The 19,253-nt window shown below is 48.7% G+C and overlaps 1 protein-coding gene across 1 annotated transcript in view; it reads left to right on the top strand.

Annotated features, from left to right (window-relative positions):
* The first annotated feature begins 294 nt into the window (after nucleotides 1–294).
* PAX2 (paired box 2) overlaps nucleotides 295–19,253 on the top strand; it is a 102,754-nt gene continuing 83,795 nt past the window's right edge. Inside the window, 5 exon segments of the mRNA XM_043985823.1 lie at nucleotides 295–464; nucleotides 4,792–4,960; nucleotide 5,296; nucleotides 5,906–6,109; nucleotides 10,520–10,521. Coding sequence (XP_043841758.1) covers nucleotides 422–464; nucleotides 4,792–4,960; nucleotide 5,296; nucleotides 5,906–6,109; nucleotides 10,520–10,521 — 419 coding nt within the window. The 5' untranslated portion in view covers nucleotides 295–421.

Genomic DNA, 19,253 nt, shown 5'->3' with positions numbered 1-19,253 from the left:
TCTGAGAACAGTTTCCCTGTCCCCCACCCCCCGCCTCAGCCGCCGCCGCACTGGCCATGAGACCCCTGTGCCCCCCGGCCGGCGTCACTGCCCCGGGGGCACTCTGCTGAACGGTCAGTCCCCGGCCCCGAAAGCCGGTGCAGAAGCGGAAAGTTGTGGCTAGTGCGGCGGCGGCGGCTGCTGCAGGTTGGGGCAGAGGCGTCCTCTCTGCCTAGTGTAGCAGCCCCTAGTCCCCCTCCCTCTCCCCAGCCCCCGCCCCCGCCGGGTCCTCCCCCCCCCCCCTTTCGCTTGGCTGACCCGCGGCAGATCGGCCCGTTCTCGTCCCTCCACTGTCCCTCCCTTTTTTCCTCAAGTCCTGAAGTTGAGTTTGCGAGGCGACACGGCGGCGGCGGCCGCGCTGCTCCCGCTCCTCTGCCTCCCCATGGATATGCACTGCAAAGCAGACCCCTTCTCCGCGATGCACCGTGAGTACCGGCGCCCAGCTCCTGCTCCCCTTTCACACTCCCCGCGGCTCGGGATCGCCCCCGCCCCCACCCTCACCCTCACCCCACCCCCCATTGGCTTCCCTTTACCGGCCCCCCCCTCTCTTTCCTTCCCCTTTGGAGCCTCTCCGACCGCTCTCTCCTTTTCTCCGTCCCTTTGCCTCTTTCTCCCTTATTAAATTTTTTTCCTGTCTTCTCTCTGTGTCCTTCTCTTGTCTCTCTCCTCTAACCTCTCCCTACTCTTTTCATCCTCTCATCCCCTGCGCCCCTCTACAGCTACACCCCCACCCCTTCCACCTGCTCCTTTCGAAGGCGGCCAGGTCTGCCCCAGCCCTCTCTTCCTTATCTAGCCTGGCTTTCTGCCGCTACCACTCCCTCGGCGACCCCTTTCTGCTCCGGTAGCCGAGGGAGGAGAACCAGGCATCCTTCCGTTTCTTTCTCTCTGTGGAGTCCGGGACATCAGGGAGACTCAGGAGGGACCCCTGGTGCAGGGAGCAACAGTGAAAGGGCAGAGCCCTAATCCGAGGTGAATCCGCCTGCGGGTGGCCCCTTCCCATCATTGCTCCCACCAGCTCAGGGCTCGCCAACCCTAGCCGGAGCTTATCTTGCTAGTTTGTTTTAAACATTCCCCTTCCCTTCCCTTCATTTTCTTTCCTCTTCTGTTCTTCCTTTTTTCCCCTTTCCCTTCCTTTCTCTTTCTTTTCCTCCCTCCTTCCTTCTCGTTCCTTCCTCTTTCTTTCCTCCTCTTCCCTTCCCTTTCCTTCCCTCCTTCCTCCTTTCCTTTCGCTGTCTCTTCCCTTCCTTTCTCCTGTCCGTTTGGATTTTGGAAGCGGGGGGGGGGGGGAAGTAAAATGTCTTGTTAATCCCCCTGAGAGCTGCTCTAAAAACAAAGGGAGTTTCTGAGGGAAATTGCGGATCGGCTCTAGAAAGAGCAGAGTCCTCGCCGGGCCGCATAGCAGACGGGCCAAAGCCAAAAGCCCAGGTACCTGGGCAGTTCTGACCAAGTCTTCCTGCAGTCTCTGGATAAAGCAGAGAGTGAGAGAAGGAAAGGAGGGGGAAAGGGAAATTATGGGGAAAGAACAAAAGGATAGCAAATGACAAATGAAAGGAAATATCGAATGCATGTGAGGAAACGAAAAAATTTAAAAGAATAAGGGGCATGAGAAAAGAAAGACCAGGAAAATAAGATAGAAATTAAAGAAATAAAGAAGGGGGAAAAAAGGAAAATTATTTTGATGAAATCCGAATTCTTCTTAATCGTCTTCAGCTTGGAAAACAATTGAAAAAATTTGGTGAGTGAGTGTTTTAAAAGAAGCAATATTTCAGACGGGAAACTCATCGCCTCAGGAGCTTAATAATTAAGGATAATTTGCAACTTTTCACAGGGAAACTTTTTAGACCTGGCTTGGTTCTGTACCAAGGATAATTGAACTGAAGGGATAGCAGATTTCTCTAAATAGACATTTAGAGTTTAACATCAGATTTCTACCAAGCCTCCGAAATAAAACATATTTTTTTGCCTCGTTTCCAATAATTACAAGTCAAACGAAGTCCGAAGCTCCGAGTCTGGGGATAGCCCCAGCTCTTCCTGAGCCCAGGGCCGTAGAACTGTGCCCCATTGGGAAGCTTATAGAAGTCTAGCCCCCTAACCCTCTCCGGCTGACTGCTTGCTCGCCTGCTCTCCAGCTCGGCTCCCAGTCCCGGCGGCTGCGGTTTCTCGCGTTCTACGGCTTGCTCCCGCAGGGACAAGCAGTGACCACTGACGCAGCTTTGAAAAGCAGAGGAAGGGATGCAGGAACTGAGGAGCGAGGTGGAGTAAGGGTAGCGAAGGACGGGAGAGAGCAGAGAGCAACGCAGCACCGGGCTAGCCAGCCGGAGTCGGAGCTGGAACCTGTGCGGGAGCGGGCTCAGGCTCGGGCTCGGGCTCGGGCTCCAGCGCGGCCCGCGGCCCCACTCTCCTCCTGCCGGGCTCCCCGAGCTCACAGCTGGTCTAGGTCGCAGCTAGCTAGCTCTGTTCTCCCTTTCTCTCCTTTCCCATACCCCGTCACTGCTCAGATTGGGCCAGAGGGGCCGGGCCGGGCCCAAAGCCCGGACAGGCTGAATTATTCATCTCTAATCTGCCCGCAGCTGCCGCCTTTTCAAGCCGGTAACGCGAGTTCTCTCGGGGCCTGAATTATTGATGGTCTAGGTTGGAGTGGGTGTGGTGGTGGGGACCGAACCGGAGCTGGGCCCTTGTAGATGGAGAAGGTTCGAGAGGGGAGAGCCCCATTTCCTCTCCATTCCATTCTAGGGAGTTAGGAGCGAGCGGCCTTCTCTCTCCAGGGAAAAGCCGGGGCTCCTGCCCTTCCTTGCTCATCCGGACAGGTGGACCGGGCAGCGCCGGAGGAGTTGGAGGTTTAAGAGGGGAGGGGGACGGGAAACACACTGGGAGGCACAAGTATGCCTGCTTTCCCCCAAAAAACTTCTCTATTTTAGGGCAGTGAGTTCTTCAAGTTGTCAGCCGCCCCCAGGCTCCAGTGTCTAGGGCTGCCGCTGTAAGAATCCTGAGCCAAGGCCTGTCTGGCCACGGCTGGCTTCTTAGCTCTGATTTGTTTATTTCCAGGAGAAGCTGCAGGCCAGGGAAGGGCCTTGGAAGTGGAGGGCTCAGTGCCCCCCTATGGCCGCTACCTTCCTCCCTCCCCCAACCTCCAGTCTGGGTCAGGTACCACGGCCGCTGTTTGAATGTGTGTGTCCGTGTCAGTAGGCAACTGGGATTGAAATTCCACTCTTCCTCCCTTTCCAGGGAGGGACAGTCCCTTCATTTTAATGCCCCACCACCGACCAGTGGCCTCTCTCCTCTTGTTTGAGCCTAATGATTTGTGAGCCAGGCCTCGGCGGGCCGGGCAGGGCGTTTTCTCTGATCGTTTGCCCTTTCCCAGATCAGACTCTTATTTCAGCGGGAGCGGCAGGGTTCGTGGGGAGATATTTTTCCTGGGGTGCAAAAGCAAGACTAAGCTACTCTGTGGCGGCAGACCGGCCAGAGTTTAACAGCCCCCGAGTCCCTGCCCGCCATCTCCTCTCCCTGGTTTGGTTTGGTTTTGGTTTTTCCTCTCTGGATTTCTTGCACTTCATCTTCCCTTAAAACAAAGAGGACAAAGAAACACTAAGTGAGAAAAAAAAATAAAATAAATAAAGAAGTAAGAGGAAAAAGAAAGGAACGAAAACTGACAGGAAGAAAAATCAGGGAAATGGAAAAAGAGGAAGGGATAAGAGCTACAAAGCCAGGGGGAAAGCGTTGGGTTCAGAGAGAGACTGCCGCTCCTCTACTCAGTCCGTTTTCCTGCCTATTCCCCACACGAACCTAAGTAGCCTTGGATCTCAAACCCCTATTCCCTAAGGTCTGGGGCTCTAACCTCAGAAAGATTAGCCTTCCTCCCCCCCACCTCCCCCCAAAAACTTCTCCTTTTTTAAGCGCAGAAGGAATTAGTCCCTTCCTTGTCCCGACTGTGATCCTGAAAACATACATCTCTGCCGTCTTGTTCCTTCCTTCCCCTTCCTAGCTTTCTCCTGTCTCCTTACTCGTTCCATTTCCTCCTTCCTTTTCTCTCCCTATCCCTGTTTCTCTCCTTGCCTCTCTCGATACTGGTCCTGCTGTTCCTTCGGATGTCCCAAGCAACACGTCCTGTTGTCCCTATCTCTTCCTTTCCTCTCCGGCCATCTATCTCTTCTCTTTGCTTTCCTCCTCTTCCCTTCTGTTTCTCCTCCCCATCTCTATATTCCTTTCGGCCTTTTTCCTTTCCATGCCCGTTTCTTCCCCCTCCGTTTCCTCGTTTAATCTTTCAGATTTTGAATTGTTTCCTTTCTCTCATGTTTATTTATTTCCCCTCTCGTTCTTTTTCTTCTATCTCCCTTTTCTTCTTTTCATCTGTTCTTTTTCTTACGCTCTTTCTTTTAAGCCTCTTCACTTCCTTTCTTGTCCTACCTTTCTTGAACCACATTTTCCTCTGGATGTCTTTCCCCTCTGTAGTCTTTCTTTCTGCTTCCCTGTGTGTCTTTTGTCTGATTCTTCTTCTCTCCCTTTTCCCTTTTCCTTCATTCATTTCCTTGTCTATCTCCTCACCCCTTCCTCAGTGCCGCCCGCCCCCTTTCTCCTTTCCTTAGCCTTTTCTCTCAGTCCGGGTTCAGAACCTAGTCCCTTCGGTCTCGCGCTGGCTCCCAGCACCCCTAGTCCTCCCGCTCCCACCGTCGGCTCTGGCCTGCCTGCTGTCCCTGACTAACGGCCTGTCTCTGCTGTGTGTGGGGCGTTGTGTTTTTTCTTCTCTCTCCCCAGCAGGGCACGGGGGTGTCAACCAGCTCGGGGGGGTGTTTGTGAACGGACGGCCCCTGCCAGATGTGGTGCGGCAGCGTATTGTGGAGCTCGCCCACCAGGGAGTCCGGCCTTGTGACATCTCTCGGCAGCTGCGGGTCAGCCACGGCTGCGTCAGCAAGATCTTGGGCAGGTAAGGGCTACCCTGAGCTCCAAGCTTGCTCAAAGAGATCTTTTGGAGGTCCCCCCTCTTCCCTTTCCATGCCTTTAGGCTGAGTTTCTGGACAGAGAATTTCCCCCCAAACGCAGAGAAATAGGGTCTGATAGTGGGTGACCCCTCCATCCTGCCCTGGGACACGTTCCACCCAAAGAGAGAAAGGTGCACTTGTGAACGCTGCTCTTGGGGCCTCGACTCTCTCCCTCCATGCCTGGCAAGGGTAGGAAACTGGGAGAGAAGGAAGAATGGGATGCGTGAAGCCCTTGGTGGCACTTCAGGGACTCTACCACCAGACCCCAAATCTCCAAAAGTGTGTGTGGGGGGGGGGACTATCCTGGATAAGCGTCGCCCTTAGCTAATGGTTTGGAGGAACAGAGGAGGGGGCGGAAAGCGGGTCCCTAAGGGGCAAAAGCCCCGAAGTCCGGAGGAGGGCCCTGGCTGCAGTACTGGATTGCGGGGATCAGAGGGTAAGGGTTTGAAGGGTGGCGCCTTCTAGCTCAGCGCTCTTAAATCAGAGGAATCGATGGGCAGTTGCCCGCTGGCTCATCCTCCTGAATCTCTGCCTCTGGCCGTCCCCCCCCCCCCAGGGGAATGGAGGTCAGCTTCTTTATCCCCTGGTCCAGCGTGTGCCTGTTCCCTCTTCCCAACCAATAAGCCTTCTTGGGAGCTCTCCTAAATTCTCCCTCCTCCCCACTCTAGGGGACTCATGCTATTCCGGTGAATCAAAAGTGCTTTTTGGCTTGTTCCTCCGATAGGACACTCCGAGGCTGCAGTGCACTAGGGTGCTCCAGGGCTTAGGATTTGGGGGCCGGCGGTGGGACAGGTCGAGAAGCTTGGAGCTCTGACCTGTGGTCCCAGAGGGAAACTATCCACCAGCATACTGACCAGAAGGGGGGGTGGAGGGGGGCTTTTCGATCACAGGTCTAATACGAAACGGGCAGTATCAAGCCCGGGGTGATCGGCGGGCTCCAAGCCCAATGTGACTACACCCAAGGTAGGGGGTGGACACGATCGCTGAATTACCCGCGGCAGAACCCGACCATGTTGCCTGGGAGGATACTGGCGACCGACTGCGGCCGAGGCATTTGCGACAATGACACAGTGCCCAGCGTCTCTTCCATCACAGTGATGAGAGCGCCCCCGGCCGGCGACCCAGTGCTTTCTTAGTGGGCCAGGGTCAGGCCAGGTGATTAGGGCACCCGCTCAATCTGCTCTGCCCTATCCTCCAATCACGTCTAAGTTGGGACCCTTCAGCCAGGTGGTACCAAGGGTATAGGAGAGGCCACTATGTGGTGGCAGATTGGGAGAGGGAATGAGGCTTCTCTCCGGCTTCCTGGACTCGGGCGTCCCTGCCCGGCCTCTCTCGCTGTCCTGGAAATGAATCCAAGTGTTTGTGGTAATTAAGACTCCAAGATTACTCGCCTCACTATCTAGAGACAATCACAACCCGTAGCCCGAGCCGTTAAAATGACCAGTGTCTATTCATCGGCCTCCAAACAGACTTCCCTTTCTAAAGGAGAGTTCGCTTTCCCCAGGGGCATCGCCCCCCTACTCTGCCCAGGTCCTAGCCTGGGCTCCTTGCTCCCTCTTCCTCCTCCCCGCCATCAGAACCGCTCTCCAGAAGCTTTTTAGCCTTGCTAGCTAGACCGAGAAAAACATTCTTCCTCCCTGTGGCTGGCAGAAAGAAACGACCACCCACCAGGCACAGATTGCTTCACCCCTAAGCCCAGGACAAACCACCCCTCAATGGGAGGGAGAAAGCCAGGTTTCCCTTGTGTCTTTGGAATAATCTCCTACTACTTTAATCTTCCTAATGGGATTTGTGAAAAGTCGATCAGCAATAAATACCCACAGTCTATCCCAATCTTAGACTTCGTCAACACAGTTGTTTTTGGATATTGCCATGGCCCTTAGTTTAGACACTGAAAGCTCATACTCTGCTTCATCTATGTTTATAACCAATAAATCATTCCCACGTGTCCCAAGGAGAAGCACCCACCAACGACACCTATGATTGCAACCTGCACTGAGATCTTTATTTAGTCACTCATAGCAGAGTACACATTGAGGTTCTCTCCTCTAAGCCTCCCCACCCCCACAGGGATCCCATTGGGAAAACATGTATACTGGATCCATGTGCCCCTGCTAGGGAATGGCTCACCTTATCTGGTAATGGAACCCCATGTGGATCACAAAGTATAGCTGAAAACCAGGCCTGGCTGGGCTGAGGTGATCACAAATCATATATACAAGAAATACACACCTGCAGCTGAGGGAAGCCCACAATAGGTCAGCCAACATTTTAAAAAAGCTAAACAAACAAAATTAAACACCCAAACCTGTCCATGAAAGATGCAGAGGGCAAGGGAATGTGTGTGTGTGTGTGTGTGTGTGTGGTGTGTGTGTATGAGAGAGAGAGAGAGAGAGAGAGAGAGAGAGAGAGAGAGAGAGAGAGCCTGTCTGTTTTCCTGTGCACTCTTCAATCAGGCTATTATCAGAATAATGCTAATAATTCAGATGGTGTTGATTTCTGAATTTGGCATCACATATCAAGGGTTTTTAATATTTTTGCAAATGATATGGAATTATCCCAAATCATCTTGAAAACAGCAGGTAGAATTAGCTGGTAGAATGTACCTTGGCTAAAGAAGATTCCCTCTGCCACTCTCAGTCGGCTGTACCGTACGACAAGGCGACCCCGGAAATTATACCAGCGTGTGCCATCTGTATTAAAATGGTTATTCAGTTATGAACAGGGTAACCATAATACTTGATCAGCTAATTATACACCCCTCCTAAACCCCTCTAGCTCCCTGGGTCTAGCTCAGCCAGGTATTGAAAGCATAGCTGTTTGACATTTCAGACACCCTAGCAAGGAGCTAGGGAAGGCACAGGGGTGTTCCTGAAAGGGATAAGTCTGTCATATCTCACAGTCCAGGAGAAGGACGGCTAAGGCCCTGGGGAAAGAGGCCTTGCTTTCAAAGCCAAGCTGAGTTTTAACCTCCCTCTGCTGGCTGTTCCTCCTGAGTGTGGGTCTGGGCTGGCGCGGCTTTTCAAGGAGGGAGGGATTGGCATTGGAGAGAGCAGCTGGGACAAGCCCTGCTGTGGAGACAGACTGCCAGGACTGGACAGTGGTGTCTGTGGGGACGGTAGAGGGGTTTTTAGTGGGACAAGTTTGTTCTTTGGCTGGGACTTAAGAGTAAAGTAACCACCTTTGTTCATTGCTAGGACTAAGCTGTTAAAAAAAAAACACCAAAAACTGAAGCTTAATGTCCTGGGCAACTCTGTCATGAGAAGGCACAGCTAAGGAGGCTGGGGATTCCAGACAGTGCCAGAGCCCTTGGAATATATACCTATTACCTGCTGGAAATGAGAGAATGTAGAGTGGGTGAGCACCCAGGCAGGTGAAAGGAGGAAAGGGTGATTGGGAGAAAGAACAACTTGTGTATGCAGGTGGTGGGAGCAACTCAGATGAGGCTCTGTGCCCAGCATGTAGGCGGAGAACGCTTCCTTTCGGGTGTTTGGGGGGGGGGGGGCGGGGGGGGGGGGGAAGGTTCACAGTGGGAATTTGCTGCTTGGATAGAAGTCAGTGGGAGGGGACAAATGGGGATGCCACTAGCAGCATAGGTGAAAAGATCCACTGGGTCTGACAGTCAGGTGGGAACAGGTTGGCACTGTTTCTTTTCAAATGAGGAGAGGCTAGAATGTTCCTATTTCTCACAATGGGGCAGACGCCACTTTCTGTTTCATATTTCAGAAAAGGCTCCGCTGGTGGCTCAGGGCTGATTGGCTGCTGGGTAGTTCCTGGCCATAGCACCCCACAGGCCCTATTCCTTTGGATCAAGGCAAGCCTTTAGTGCTTTTTGCTTCAATAAGGAAATTCTTTCTTTCTTTCTTTTTTCTGAGATGAGTCTATTTTCTTGAAAGCTCCATGAAAACAGGAAACTTCCTGTGCATTGGTCAAGTGTGGGATGAGGGCTCAATTGTAGAGACAGGATGGTGTAATGAAAAGAGCAAATGGATTTGGAGTCAGATGACTTGTAGTGGACAAATGGTTCTGCTTTTTGCTGCCTGGGTGACTTTAGACAAGTCATTTATCCTCTCCAGGACTCAGTTTCCTCTTCTGGAAAATGATCTGGTTGATCCAGATGATCTCTAAGGTTCTGTCTAGCTCTAAACCCTAAGATCTTCTGGGTTGTGCTGGGGTCATTGTCCTTTCTGTCCTGAGTTGCAGTCACTCCTTAGTGCAAGGGGAAACTGGAGGCCTTCCTCTGCTGGGGAAAAAGATGGGGTCTTGGGTAACAAGCAGTAGTGGAGCTCAGTGGTTACTGCTTATGTGGTGACAGTTTGTGCCAGTCTCTGTGTGTGTGTATATATAGCTTTGGCAAGGAGAGAGGCTACACAATTGCTCACCCACCTGATCCACACTGCACGGTTTTTATCTTCCCCTCCCCAAAACAGATGCTGTCGCTGCACTTGAAATATGCTGTTGCGCTTATAAACCAAATTGCTTTTCATGCTTTAAAAATTGGCTCTTCAGTCCCGGCAATCTCTGCTCCTGTTGCCATGAAGACTTGTGCCACCCATCCTAAAGCTTCCTGTAGCACATCCTTTTGTAAATGTCTAAGGGAGTCCATTGAGAGCATGGCAGATTCCTATGCGGTTTGTTGGGATGGCCCTTGGCAGTGCTAGGAAGTCAAGGACATTTCATTATTTGTGTGGCACATGGAATTTATCTGAACTGTTCTCAATGTTGGGACACTTGCCATTTGTGGAATGTGAGTTTGTAAGCTCTCTAGCCTGATGGCTTTAGAAGAAGACCTGGGGTTGGAAAGAGTCTGCAATAGAAAGCAGGAAAGTGAGATCTTCGCTACAGGAAGGGGGAAAGGTCCTGAACTACTTTACTGGGCAGTTGATTAGGAAGGGAAAGATTTTCCAGATAGAATGCTAACATTTCCAGGTTTAGCTATTGCTCTGAGTTGGGAATGCAGCTTCTTCTTCAGAATGGAGGCAGAATTCAGACTTTGCCAGACTTCTTACAAGGAAGAGGGTGCATATTTCTTGGAGTTTCCATTTCTGATTGAACTGGCTCTCACTGATACCATTCTTCTCCATCTCTCCTAGCCCCATTCACACTTTAGGATTATGGAGCCCAGTTTTCTCAGCCTTTCTGACTGAGATTCTTCCTTTGTTGCCCATTCCAAGGTGAATCCAACGTCCTTCTTCCTCTGTACCAGCTGTAAACGAACTGGGTTAGGGCTCTGAGTGATGGCTGCTGCCCAGGCTGCCACTGGGATTGTTAGAGTTAAGGAAATTCATCTTACAGCATTCATGATCCCCTAATAGGTAGATTTCTTGGGACTTTTAAAGAAGCTCTGGCGTCAGAGAGATATGACAGTCCACAAGCTGCTAGGTCAAAGACCTTCCCAAACCAAATGATTGCCACTAGCCATGGACTTTCTAGCTAATTAGGTATCCCCAGATGGGGTACTAGGGTTGGTATCTGTGGTTTTTCTTCTGATACTCAGTGCTTAGAGGTTAGCCATGGAAAGGAACTTGACTCTCATGAGATCCTATGCTTCAGTGATAGTGAGTGGGATGGCATGAAGTCATTATGCCCTTGTAACTATTTGGAGGAAGGACTCTCCAAGATGGGCTGCTTAGCCTGCTGGAGATCCCAAGAGTGTCCCTTTGTAGGTGCAGGAATGAGTGCACGTCTAAGGAAATTCTGAGGTGAACACTTGGCCTTCTCTGACCTTGAAATAGTTAGGGCAACATCTAGCAGAAGAATGTACTATTCTGCTCAGGTATAAACTAGCATGAGGTAGCCCACAGTCCTTGGGCTTTGGTGGGAAACCCCCTTACTTCAGGAACCTGGACTCCTTCAACCCTACCGAGAAGTGAGCCAACATCTGGCTTTCTCATTGTTTGGAAGAGGCTGAGTATGCCTCGTCTTGAGTCCCCCTTTCAATTTTCTCAGTGGTTCTAGCAACTGTTTGCTACTATTAGCTTCCTTCTCATTGGGTAGGCTCTTCAATTCATCTCTCTGTCTCCTGGTCTAGTACAGAGTCCGTGTTAGTGCACGTAGGCCCTGAGTAAGGAGAAAACCTCTACATTGTGAAGCTTAGTGTCCCCCCTAAATGGGGAGGGGGAGCATGGTGGCCGGCTGACAGGATATAGCCATCTGACTCCAGAGGAGGAGAAGGTGGGAGGGGTGGTCCCCAGTGAAAGCACCAGGTGGGTTCCCAAGAGAACTACAAAGAAAAAGAGAGGAAAAACCCCTAAATAAATAAATAAATTGTGTCCTAACTGCTCAAAGAACTCAATAAAACAATCACATCAAATATGAGGAGGTATAAATCTCACGTCTGCACAGGTAACCCACTCAATTGCTTTTATTATCGCTCAAGCTGGCTCCATTTATTACCGTCCGCAGCCTGGGTGAAGGAGACTGCGTGGAGGGTGGTCTCTGGTGCAATACTACACCAGGAGTGGCAACAATCAGCCCATACAGCCAGGGATTTCGATGGGAGACTGGGACGGGCCCATCTGTCTGCATGAAAACCAATCAATAACTCTGTAACCAGAGCCCTTGTCACCGGGAAATGGACAACACAACAGTTCAATACAGGGGCCACAGGGGGAATTAGCCAAGTGGAGACGGGGCCAGGCAGGAGATGGCCCCCGGAGGGAGGAAGGGAGATATGGGGACTAGGGGATTTGTGTTTATGTTTTATGTGCCAGAGGAAAAAAGCATATTTACATCTGTGTGTGTATGCACACACGAATGCGTCTGCACACACACGAATGCACAGAAGGGAGTTCTTGTATATAAACATGAAGGAGAGGAAAGGAAACAGGAATGGAAGGTGGGGGGGAGAGAGAGAGAGAGAGAGAGAGAGAGAGAGAGAGAGAGAGAGAGAGAGAGAGAGAGAGAGTGTGTGTGTGTGTGTGTGTGTGTGTGTGTGTGTGTGTGTGTTTAGGACCAGATGGGAGCATTCCTGTTACTATAGGTGGCATGTGTCTGCGTGTGATTGAACTAAAACTGAGGGAATCAGAGCTGGAAGGGATTTTCAAGATTACCTAGTCCAACCCTTTCATTTTGCAGATAAGGGAACTAACTGAGGCCCTGAAAAAAGTTAAATGACTTGTCCATTGTTGCAAACCTGGTAAGTGACAGAGTCAGGATTTAAATCTAGGTGTGCTTATTTCAAAGGCTCTGGGCTTTCTGCTATGCCACAGTGACTAGGGGTAGCAGGCTATCCAGGGAAATGGACCTTGACCTTGCTGTCCCTTGGTCAGCTCCCCAAGGTGCAATCTTCCAAGTCTGTTCTCAGAAAGGCAGGCTCTAGTTGAATGCTCAGGAGTTAATGCTCCCTAGGTTTCTCGATGGGGCTTTTTTGCCTAAAGGATAGCGCTCCCTTTCCCCCCCGAAGAGAAAGAGCATCACAATCCTTCCTTGGTTTCTCCTGATCCCACACCCACTAGCATTTCTTAAGCATCCCTAGGGGTATTTTAAAAAATTGAAAAGTACCTACTAAAAAAAAAAAAGAAAAAGAAAAAAAAGGGGGCAGCTAGATGGCGCAGTGGATAGAGCACCGGCCCTGGATTCAGGAGTACCTGAGTTCAAATCTGGCCTCAGACACTTAACACTTACTAGCTGTGTGACCCTGGGCAAGTCACTTAACCCCAATTGCCTTACTAAAAAAAAAAAAGAAAGAAAGAAAAGTACCTCAAGGAGCTTATATTTTCCTGGGAGATAGAATAAGGACCCAGATAAATAAATACAAGATAATCTGAGGAGTCCAAGAGCAGACAATGCTCAGGAGGATCACAAAAGGTTTCCCGTAGGAAGTGCCTCCTTATCTGAGCCTTGAAAGAAGCCAAGAGGTCCAAGGGGCCCAAGTGAAGAGGGGGTGCACTGGAGGGATGAGAGATAGCCTCTGCAAAGACAGAGAGGTGGAAGATGGAATACCAAGTTCAGGGAATAGTGGTGGTGGTGGGGGGAGAAATCCAATTCTTAAAAAGACAGCACTGTGTAGGGGAAGAAATATGAGAATTAGAATTTCAATTGTGGCTTTACTTTAATTCTGCTTGAGTAGAGCGGGAGCTAGGTGGTGCAGTGGATAAAGCACCGACTCTGGATTCAGGAGGACCTGAGTTTAAATCTGGCCTGACACTTGACACTTACTAGCTGTGTGACCTTGGGCAAGTCACTTAACCCTCATTGCCCAACCAAAACCAAAAACAAAGTAGTGCTCGAGTGGCCTGGAAAAGTTACTTTGCTTCTCAAGTCTCAGTTTTGTCATCTGTAAAATGAAGGGTTAGACTGCAATGCCCTATAATAAGGTCCCTTTTAGTTTTAAATCACGATTGTAATCCAAAAACTCAATGAAAAGTGTTATGTAAGTCAAAAGGCAAAATATTTCCCTGCCACAGTCCTATACCCCACATCCACACCCCGAGAAATCCCAAGTGCCAAGTCCAGGGTCCGAGGCAAGGCAGCAGCTGAAGATGTGGCAGGGCTCCTGTGGGAGTAACCTATATAGAAGGGTCTGGAGAAGGCTAGACGTGTCCAACTTACCTAAGTAATAAGCAATGGAGGCCATATCTGTCCACCCAGTTCCAAAATAATATGGTGAAGAGAAAAAAATAAAATAAAATTGGTTTGCATTTTGCTAACAAGCACCAAATAACCAGATTCATGAATCTACAAAAAAAAAAAAAAACAAAAACCCCACAAAAAACAACCCAACTCTTTTTCCCACTGACCTGACAGGTTGTACTGATGCAGTGAATACAACTTGAACAAACCTGTGATAATGTTCTGACCTTCATGTCAGCTCCAGCTATGTTTGTATGCATATGTGTATGTGAATGCAGGTTTGTGTGTACTGTGTAATAGATCTGCCCCTAGGGCATAGACCTTAATGACTTTGGAAATTTTCAGGGGCACCAGTTTCCTCTTGGAAGGAGTCCAGGAGACCCTTCCTCTTGGCTCAAGCCTTTCTCCTTTATTATATTTTAAACCTTGCTTATGTCTAATCCACTGGGATGAGGCATGGAGCCCCTAACCTTCTTTGTCTCTGATTGCTTGGCCGTTTGGGCTCAGAAATCAGCTTCATCCAATGCCTAATTAGCTTTTCCCTTTTCAGCCTTGGTCACTATCCATGAAGTTTTGATTCTAGCAACCATAACTGCTTTCCTATCTTTCTTCTGCTGCCACATGATTTCCTTTTCTAGGTTTTTAAGCACAAGGGAAGAGACTAGTTTACTGAACTCTCAAGAATAGGTTTGCATGTTGGGATAGAATGGAGTCTAATTTTAGTTCTAAGGGCCCCAGTCCCAGTCATGAGGCAGAGCACTTGGTCTGGAATTTTTAGTTAGTTTAGGAGAGTTTAATAAACTTGGGTACTATCTAGTCTAGGATGGATCATTTTTCTTTTTGTATTCTAGTTTCTTTTGTAATTGTAATGATTATTTATAATGGGAGTTTCTTGTATTTAACAATTTGTATTACTTTCCTTGGTACATGAATATCCTTTCACAAATTCAAGGTGGTTTGGATGCGGTAAGAGAAAAATGTGCTCCTGTGATAGCAGCACAGGGCATCTCTGAATACTACATCTAGATACAGAGTTCTCTACTTTGGGAGAGTAGGATTCAGGCTCTCAAACATGAAATATTGCCCCCAACCAGAAGGAAAGTCTGGAAATTTAGTGAATATTGTGGCTGCCTTACTTCAGATATAGGGCAAAATTCTTCACGGAGCATGCTCATGTGAGTGTTCTTGTGAGGGTGTGGATATGCCTAAAGGGTATATTTGTGGGTGTATGTATATCCAAGAGTGTGTGTGTGCTCATACTTGCATGAGTTGTACAGGTGCCTTTTTGGTCTCCTATTGGGGGAAAGGAAAGGGCTGAGGGTAAGAAATAAAAGGGAGGAGAGACTACAAAATAGACAATGGCAGATAAAGGGCTGTCCCAAGTGTGACGCAGAATCATATGGTACCTCTATAATACAACAGGCATGGTGTTGGGTCGGGGCTTTCTTTCTTTCTTTCTTTTTTTTTTGGTGAGGCAATTGGGGTTAAATGACTTGCCCAGTGTCACACAGCTAGTAAGTAGCAAGTGTCTGAGGTCGGATTTGAACTCAGGTCCTCCTGAATCCAGGGCTGGTGCTCTATCCACTGTGCCACCTAGCTGCCCCAGGTTGGGGCTTTCTAATTCATGAGAATATAAAAAAGAAATCTCCTATTTTATATAAATAGGCTAAATTGTCACATCAATTGCCATTTCACTGGGTATAAATCCAAGAGGCAAGCTATCTTGAGGTCACAGGATTTTTTCTTTAGTAATGATGGCAAAGTCAAACATTTTGTCAGGACATGAGAACACCGAGCTGGTTCATAGTACTGGCTGGTAACTAGCTTTACCGATTCAGAGGAGAGGCTCTGTTGGAGGGCTCTCTTTCCTCCCACAGTCACAGCCATAGCCACAACCACAGCTAGAGCTAGCCAGCCACAGCCAGAGTACCTCAATGTGGCAGCCTGCCCAGACACAGGGTGGGGGTGATAGAACCATCACCTCACCACCTACTGGAGCACACTCATTGGTAGAGTCCTCCCAAGGGACAGGCCCTACGGCCTGCAGCAGAATCTTTCCCCAGGAAGCCAAGATGCCAGGGAAACCAGGAAGGCTTGGAAGAAAATGTTAGATTAGAAATTGGATGGAATCTAGAGGTCTGGCAGGGCATGATGAGGACAGGGAAGCAGCAGAAACCACAAAAGCCCTGAGGGAGAGGAGGTTATAACACCACCAGCAGCAGCTAGCATTTATAAAGAACTTTATAAAACATTTTACAAATATTTTCTCATTCTATCTCCACAATAACCCTGGGAGGTTGAGTCTATAGGTGCTATTATTATCCCTATATTACAAGTAAGGAAACTGAGGTATATAGAGGTTAAGTGACTTGACCAGGGTCATATAGCTAGGAAATATTTGAGGTTGGATTTGAACTTACATCTTCCTAACTGCAGGTCAAATATTACCCACTGGACCACTCAGCTGCCTATAATTATAAGGGAAACAAGAGGAGATCTGGGACAGAAAACAAACCAGGGGACCCAAAGGGAACAGGACATTACAAGGTCCGGGGAGGGTTGGGAAATGGACCAGCTGTTTATAATTGTAAACCTCTCATTGACAATCCTAATTAGCTATTATCATGATTTTTTGGTTGCTATTTGATATAAACAATATACCTTTGTTGGGAAGCAAAGCATTTATGTTTCCCCCACTGTTTGACTGGGTATATGCATCTGAAGAGGTACCAATGAGGGAAGGTTTACTATAGGTATGAGAGGACAAGAGCAAACATTGAATTTAGAGTAATAGGTTCAAATACCAGCTCTAATTCTTATGACCTGTGTGACCTTGGGCATGACCCTCCATCTCTATGAGCCTCAATTTCCTCATCTGTAAAATGAGTTTGACTAGTTCGCTTCTAAGGTCCCTTCTGTCATTCCATGAAAGTAGCCATAAATGGGAGGTTGAGGAAATTCCCTCTGCAGAGAACTAAAGTTGGGAATATGTTGAGGGTCCATAGGATTAAACATCACTTTTTTTTAAAAAAGACTTCTTTTGACTGGAAAGATTAGCAGAAGACATCAGAGTTTTGGTTTGGTTTGGTTTTTGAAAAATAAAAATGATGAGCTAGCTAAGAAGAATAGAAAGGAAGAGAGGCCACTGTGAGAGTGTGAATATGCACGTTGGGAACGAAAGAGAGAATCGAGGTAGAAAGTGCCAGATAGCTCCCTCTGTGTGTTTAATGCAGCTCTTTGAAGGTTTATATGTAAATACAGGGATTGTGAAAGCTAGGAAAAGAGGCAAAGGAGTGTGCTCATTTGAGCTAAAGGTTTCTTGGACCTTCTGTTGTTTGCAAAGGGCAAACCCCATTTGGGGTCAAACCCCAGGTCCTTCTGGAAGGCAACCAGAACACTGAGAGGTCATGGAACATCCTGAGGGTTGGGGAACTGCCTGTTTTAGAGTGCTTAGAGGCACAAAAGAGCCTGGAGGGAGAGAGGGGAAAGAGAAAGAAACTCATGTCTGTAAGAGAAAGGAGAAGTTTCTAAGAAGTGACCTGAGAGCAGGAGGTGGAAAAGCTCCAGAAAAACTGTGAGATTCTGGGAGCAGATCCAGGAGAGCATGTGGTGCCAGGCACGGCGGCCGTGCGACGGACATTGATGGTCCAACAGACAGGCAGCCGGGCAGCGTACCTGCAGTGGGAGGAGGTGGGTACCAGGGGCAGAGCAGACTGTTTTCTCAATGACCTGCAGTCTGGTTGCCTGCAATGCAGTTCCCCCCACCTTATCCTAGACGTGGAGGGAGGAAAGGAGAGCTGATGACCTCTATTCCCTGTGGCTTCTGCTTCAGAAGTATTTCTTGTTCTGGAAGCTGATGGTAGGCCTGGGGAGGACTCCCCCATTCCCCTCAGGCTACATGCAGCCTGGCCTGAACCTCATTGAAGTGAACAGCTCCCTCCATTGATTTAGGGACAAGAGAAGAGCAGTGGGTTCTTGAGAGGAAGGAAAGGTTGTGTAAGACAACAGAGAGTCTGGAGATAGAGCATGGAAAAGAAAGGCAAAGATGTGGGGGGACAGAGAAAAGAATGGAGAACATTAGGACAGAGGAGAAGAGGAAGAGTGGAAGCAAGGTAGAGAACTTTGGGAGGAGAGAGAGAATGCCCTTAGCTAAGAGAGCCTCTCTTGTTTTGTTTTTGGGTTGTTGTTTTTTTTTTGTGAGACAATTGGGGCTAAGTGACTTGCCCAGGGTCACACAGCTAGTAAGTCCTCTCTTGTTTCTAGAAGTCATCTCTTTCGTGTGATTTGGTTTTGCTCTAATCAGATAGGGTAGAGGGGGGTGGTACATGTTTGGGGACTATGGAGAGACCTCTCATGGGAGAAAGGCAGGCAGAAAAGATAGGAGGGTCTCAGCACACTGGCCCAACCTTCTTAGAGGGGAGCCACAGGAATCAGAGGGGAAGCCCCAGAGCCCTGACAGCAGCAGGCAGGTGGACCAGTGGATGGAAAGGGGAGGATCCTTGGGTTCTGATGGCATCCAGTGGCCTCCTTTCTCACTCTTCCTAGGCTAGCATGGCCAAGTGTGTGCAGGGACCCTGGGGGTGGGGGACAGCTTATGGATAACATCTTCTTGGTTATTTGCTAGCAATACTGGATGGAGTCTTGAGTCCCTCAAACTTTGGGATTTTGATATTTCTCTGTTAGGAAAAGGGATTGTGTGGCAACCCAGCAGCCCTGGTGTTGTGTGGAGATGTCACGAAGGTTCCTGTTGAAATGTCTGTTCAGAATTTAGAATGTACATTGTTACTACTGCTTTGGATCCACACCCAGATAGATCTGATGATGAATAAGAGGCAGGGGTTTTCATGGGTCTTTTATATATATACATACATACATGTGTGTATATACACACATATGCACATATGGATAGATATATGTGTATATCAATCTTGTCATGTAAGTAAAGCATCATGATATGTGCCGGCAAGCACATGCATGTGAACATATGTGTCCTAACTCTATATGTTGTTTTATGTCTTGGTTTGTGCATGTTGGACAAAGATTAATTTTTCATGGTTGTGCAGGGACGAGTATATGTAAGATGAGTATAATATGATCCAGCATGTTTTAGAGAGAATCTTTCAGTTCAGGCTTGCCAAGTGTGCAAGAGGATTTCTGAGGTTCAAAATATTTATCCCCTTTTATCATCTACTGAGTTACATATCTCAGATCCTCTCCCCATCTGTCTCTCTACATCTTCCTCCTCCTTTTCCTTCTACTCCTCCTTAACCAAGTTAGCTTGTTTGGGTTAAGAGGCCAATCTCAATAGACTATAATTGAAGAGCGAAGAGAATTTGATAAGATAAGGAAGGGCCATCCTTCCTCTAGGGACCAATAGAGGTTTCATGTTCCCCCACTCCCCTGCTGTTTCCCTAACGAGTTGACACTCGGGAGGGGAGGGCCAGGCATAGGCCACTTTCCTAGCTTAGGTTGTCTACCAGGGACAGAAAACAGATAGAAAGAGGAAAGTAACTGCTTATTGGTTTTTTTTCCCCTACCTTTCCCTAATCACTCTGGAATTATAAGGATTTTTTAAAAGCCTTCGAAGAGTCTTGAATGAGAGACAACTGGCCTTTGGATTAAGAAAGGAGGAGGATGAAGGGAGGAAAGTGGGGGAGGGTGGCC

The sequence above is a fragment of the Dromiciops gliroides genome, chromosome 2 (genome assembly GCF_019393635.1).
Source record: "Dromiciops gliroides isolate mDroGli1 chromosome 2, mDroGli1.pri, whole genome shotgun sequence".
Classification (NCBI taxonomy): domain Eukaryota; kingdom Metazoa; phylum Chordata; class Mammalia; order Microbiotheria; family Microbiotheriidae; genus Dromiciops; species Dromiciops gliroides.
Note: the sequence above shows the minus strand (reverse complement) of the source record. Positions and strands in the feature narration are given on the sequence as shown.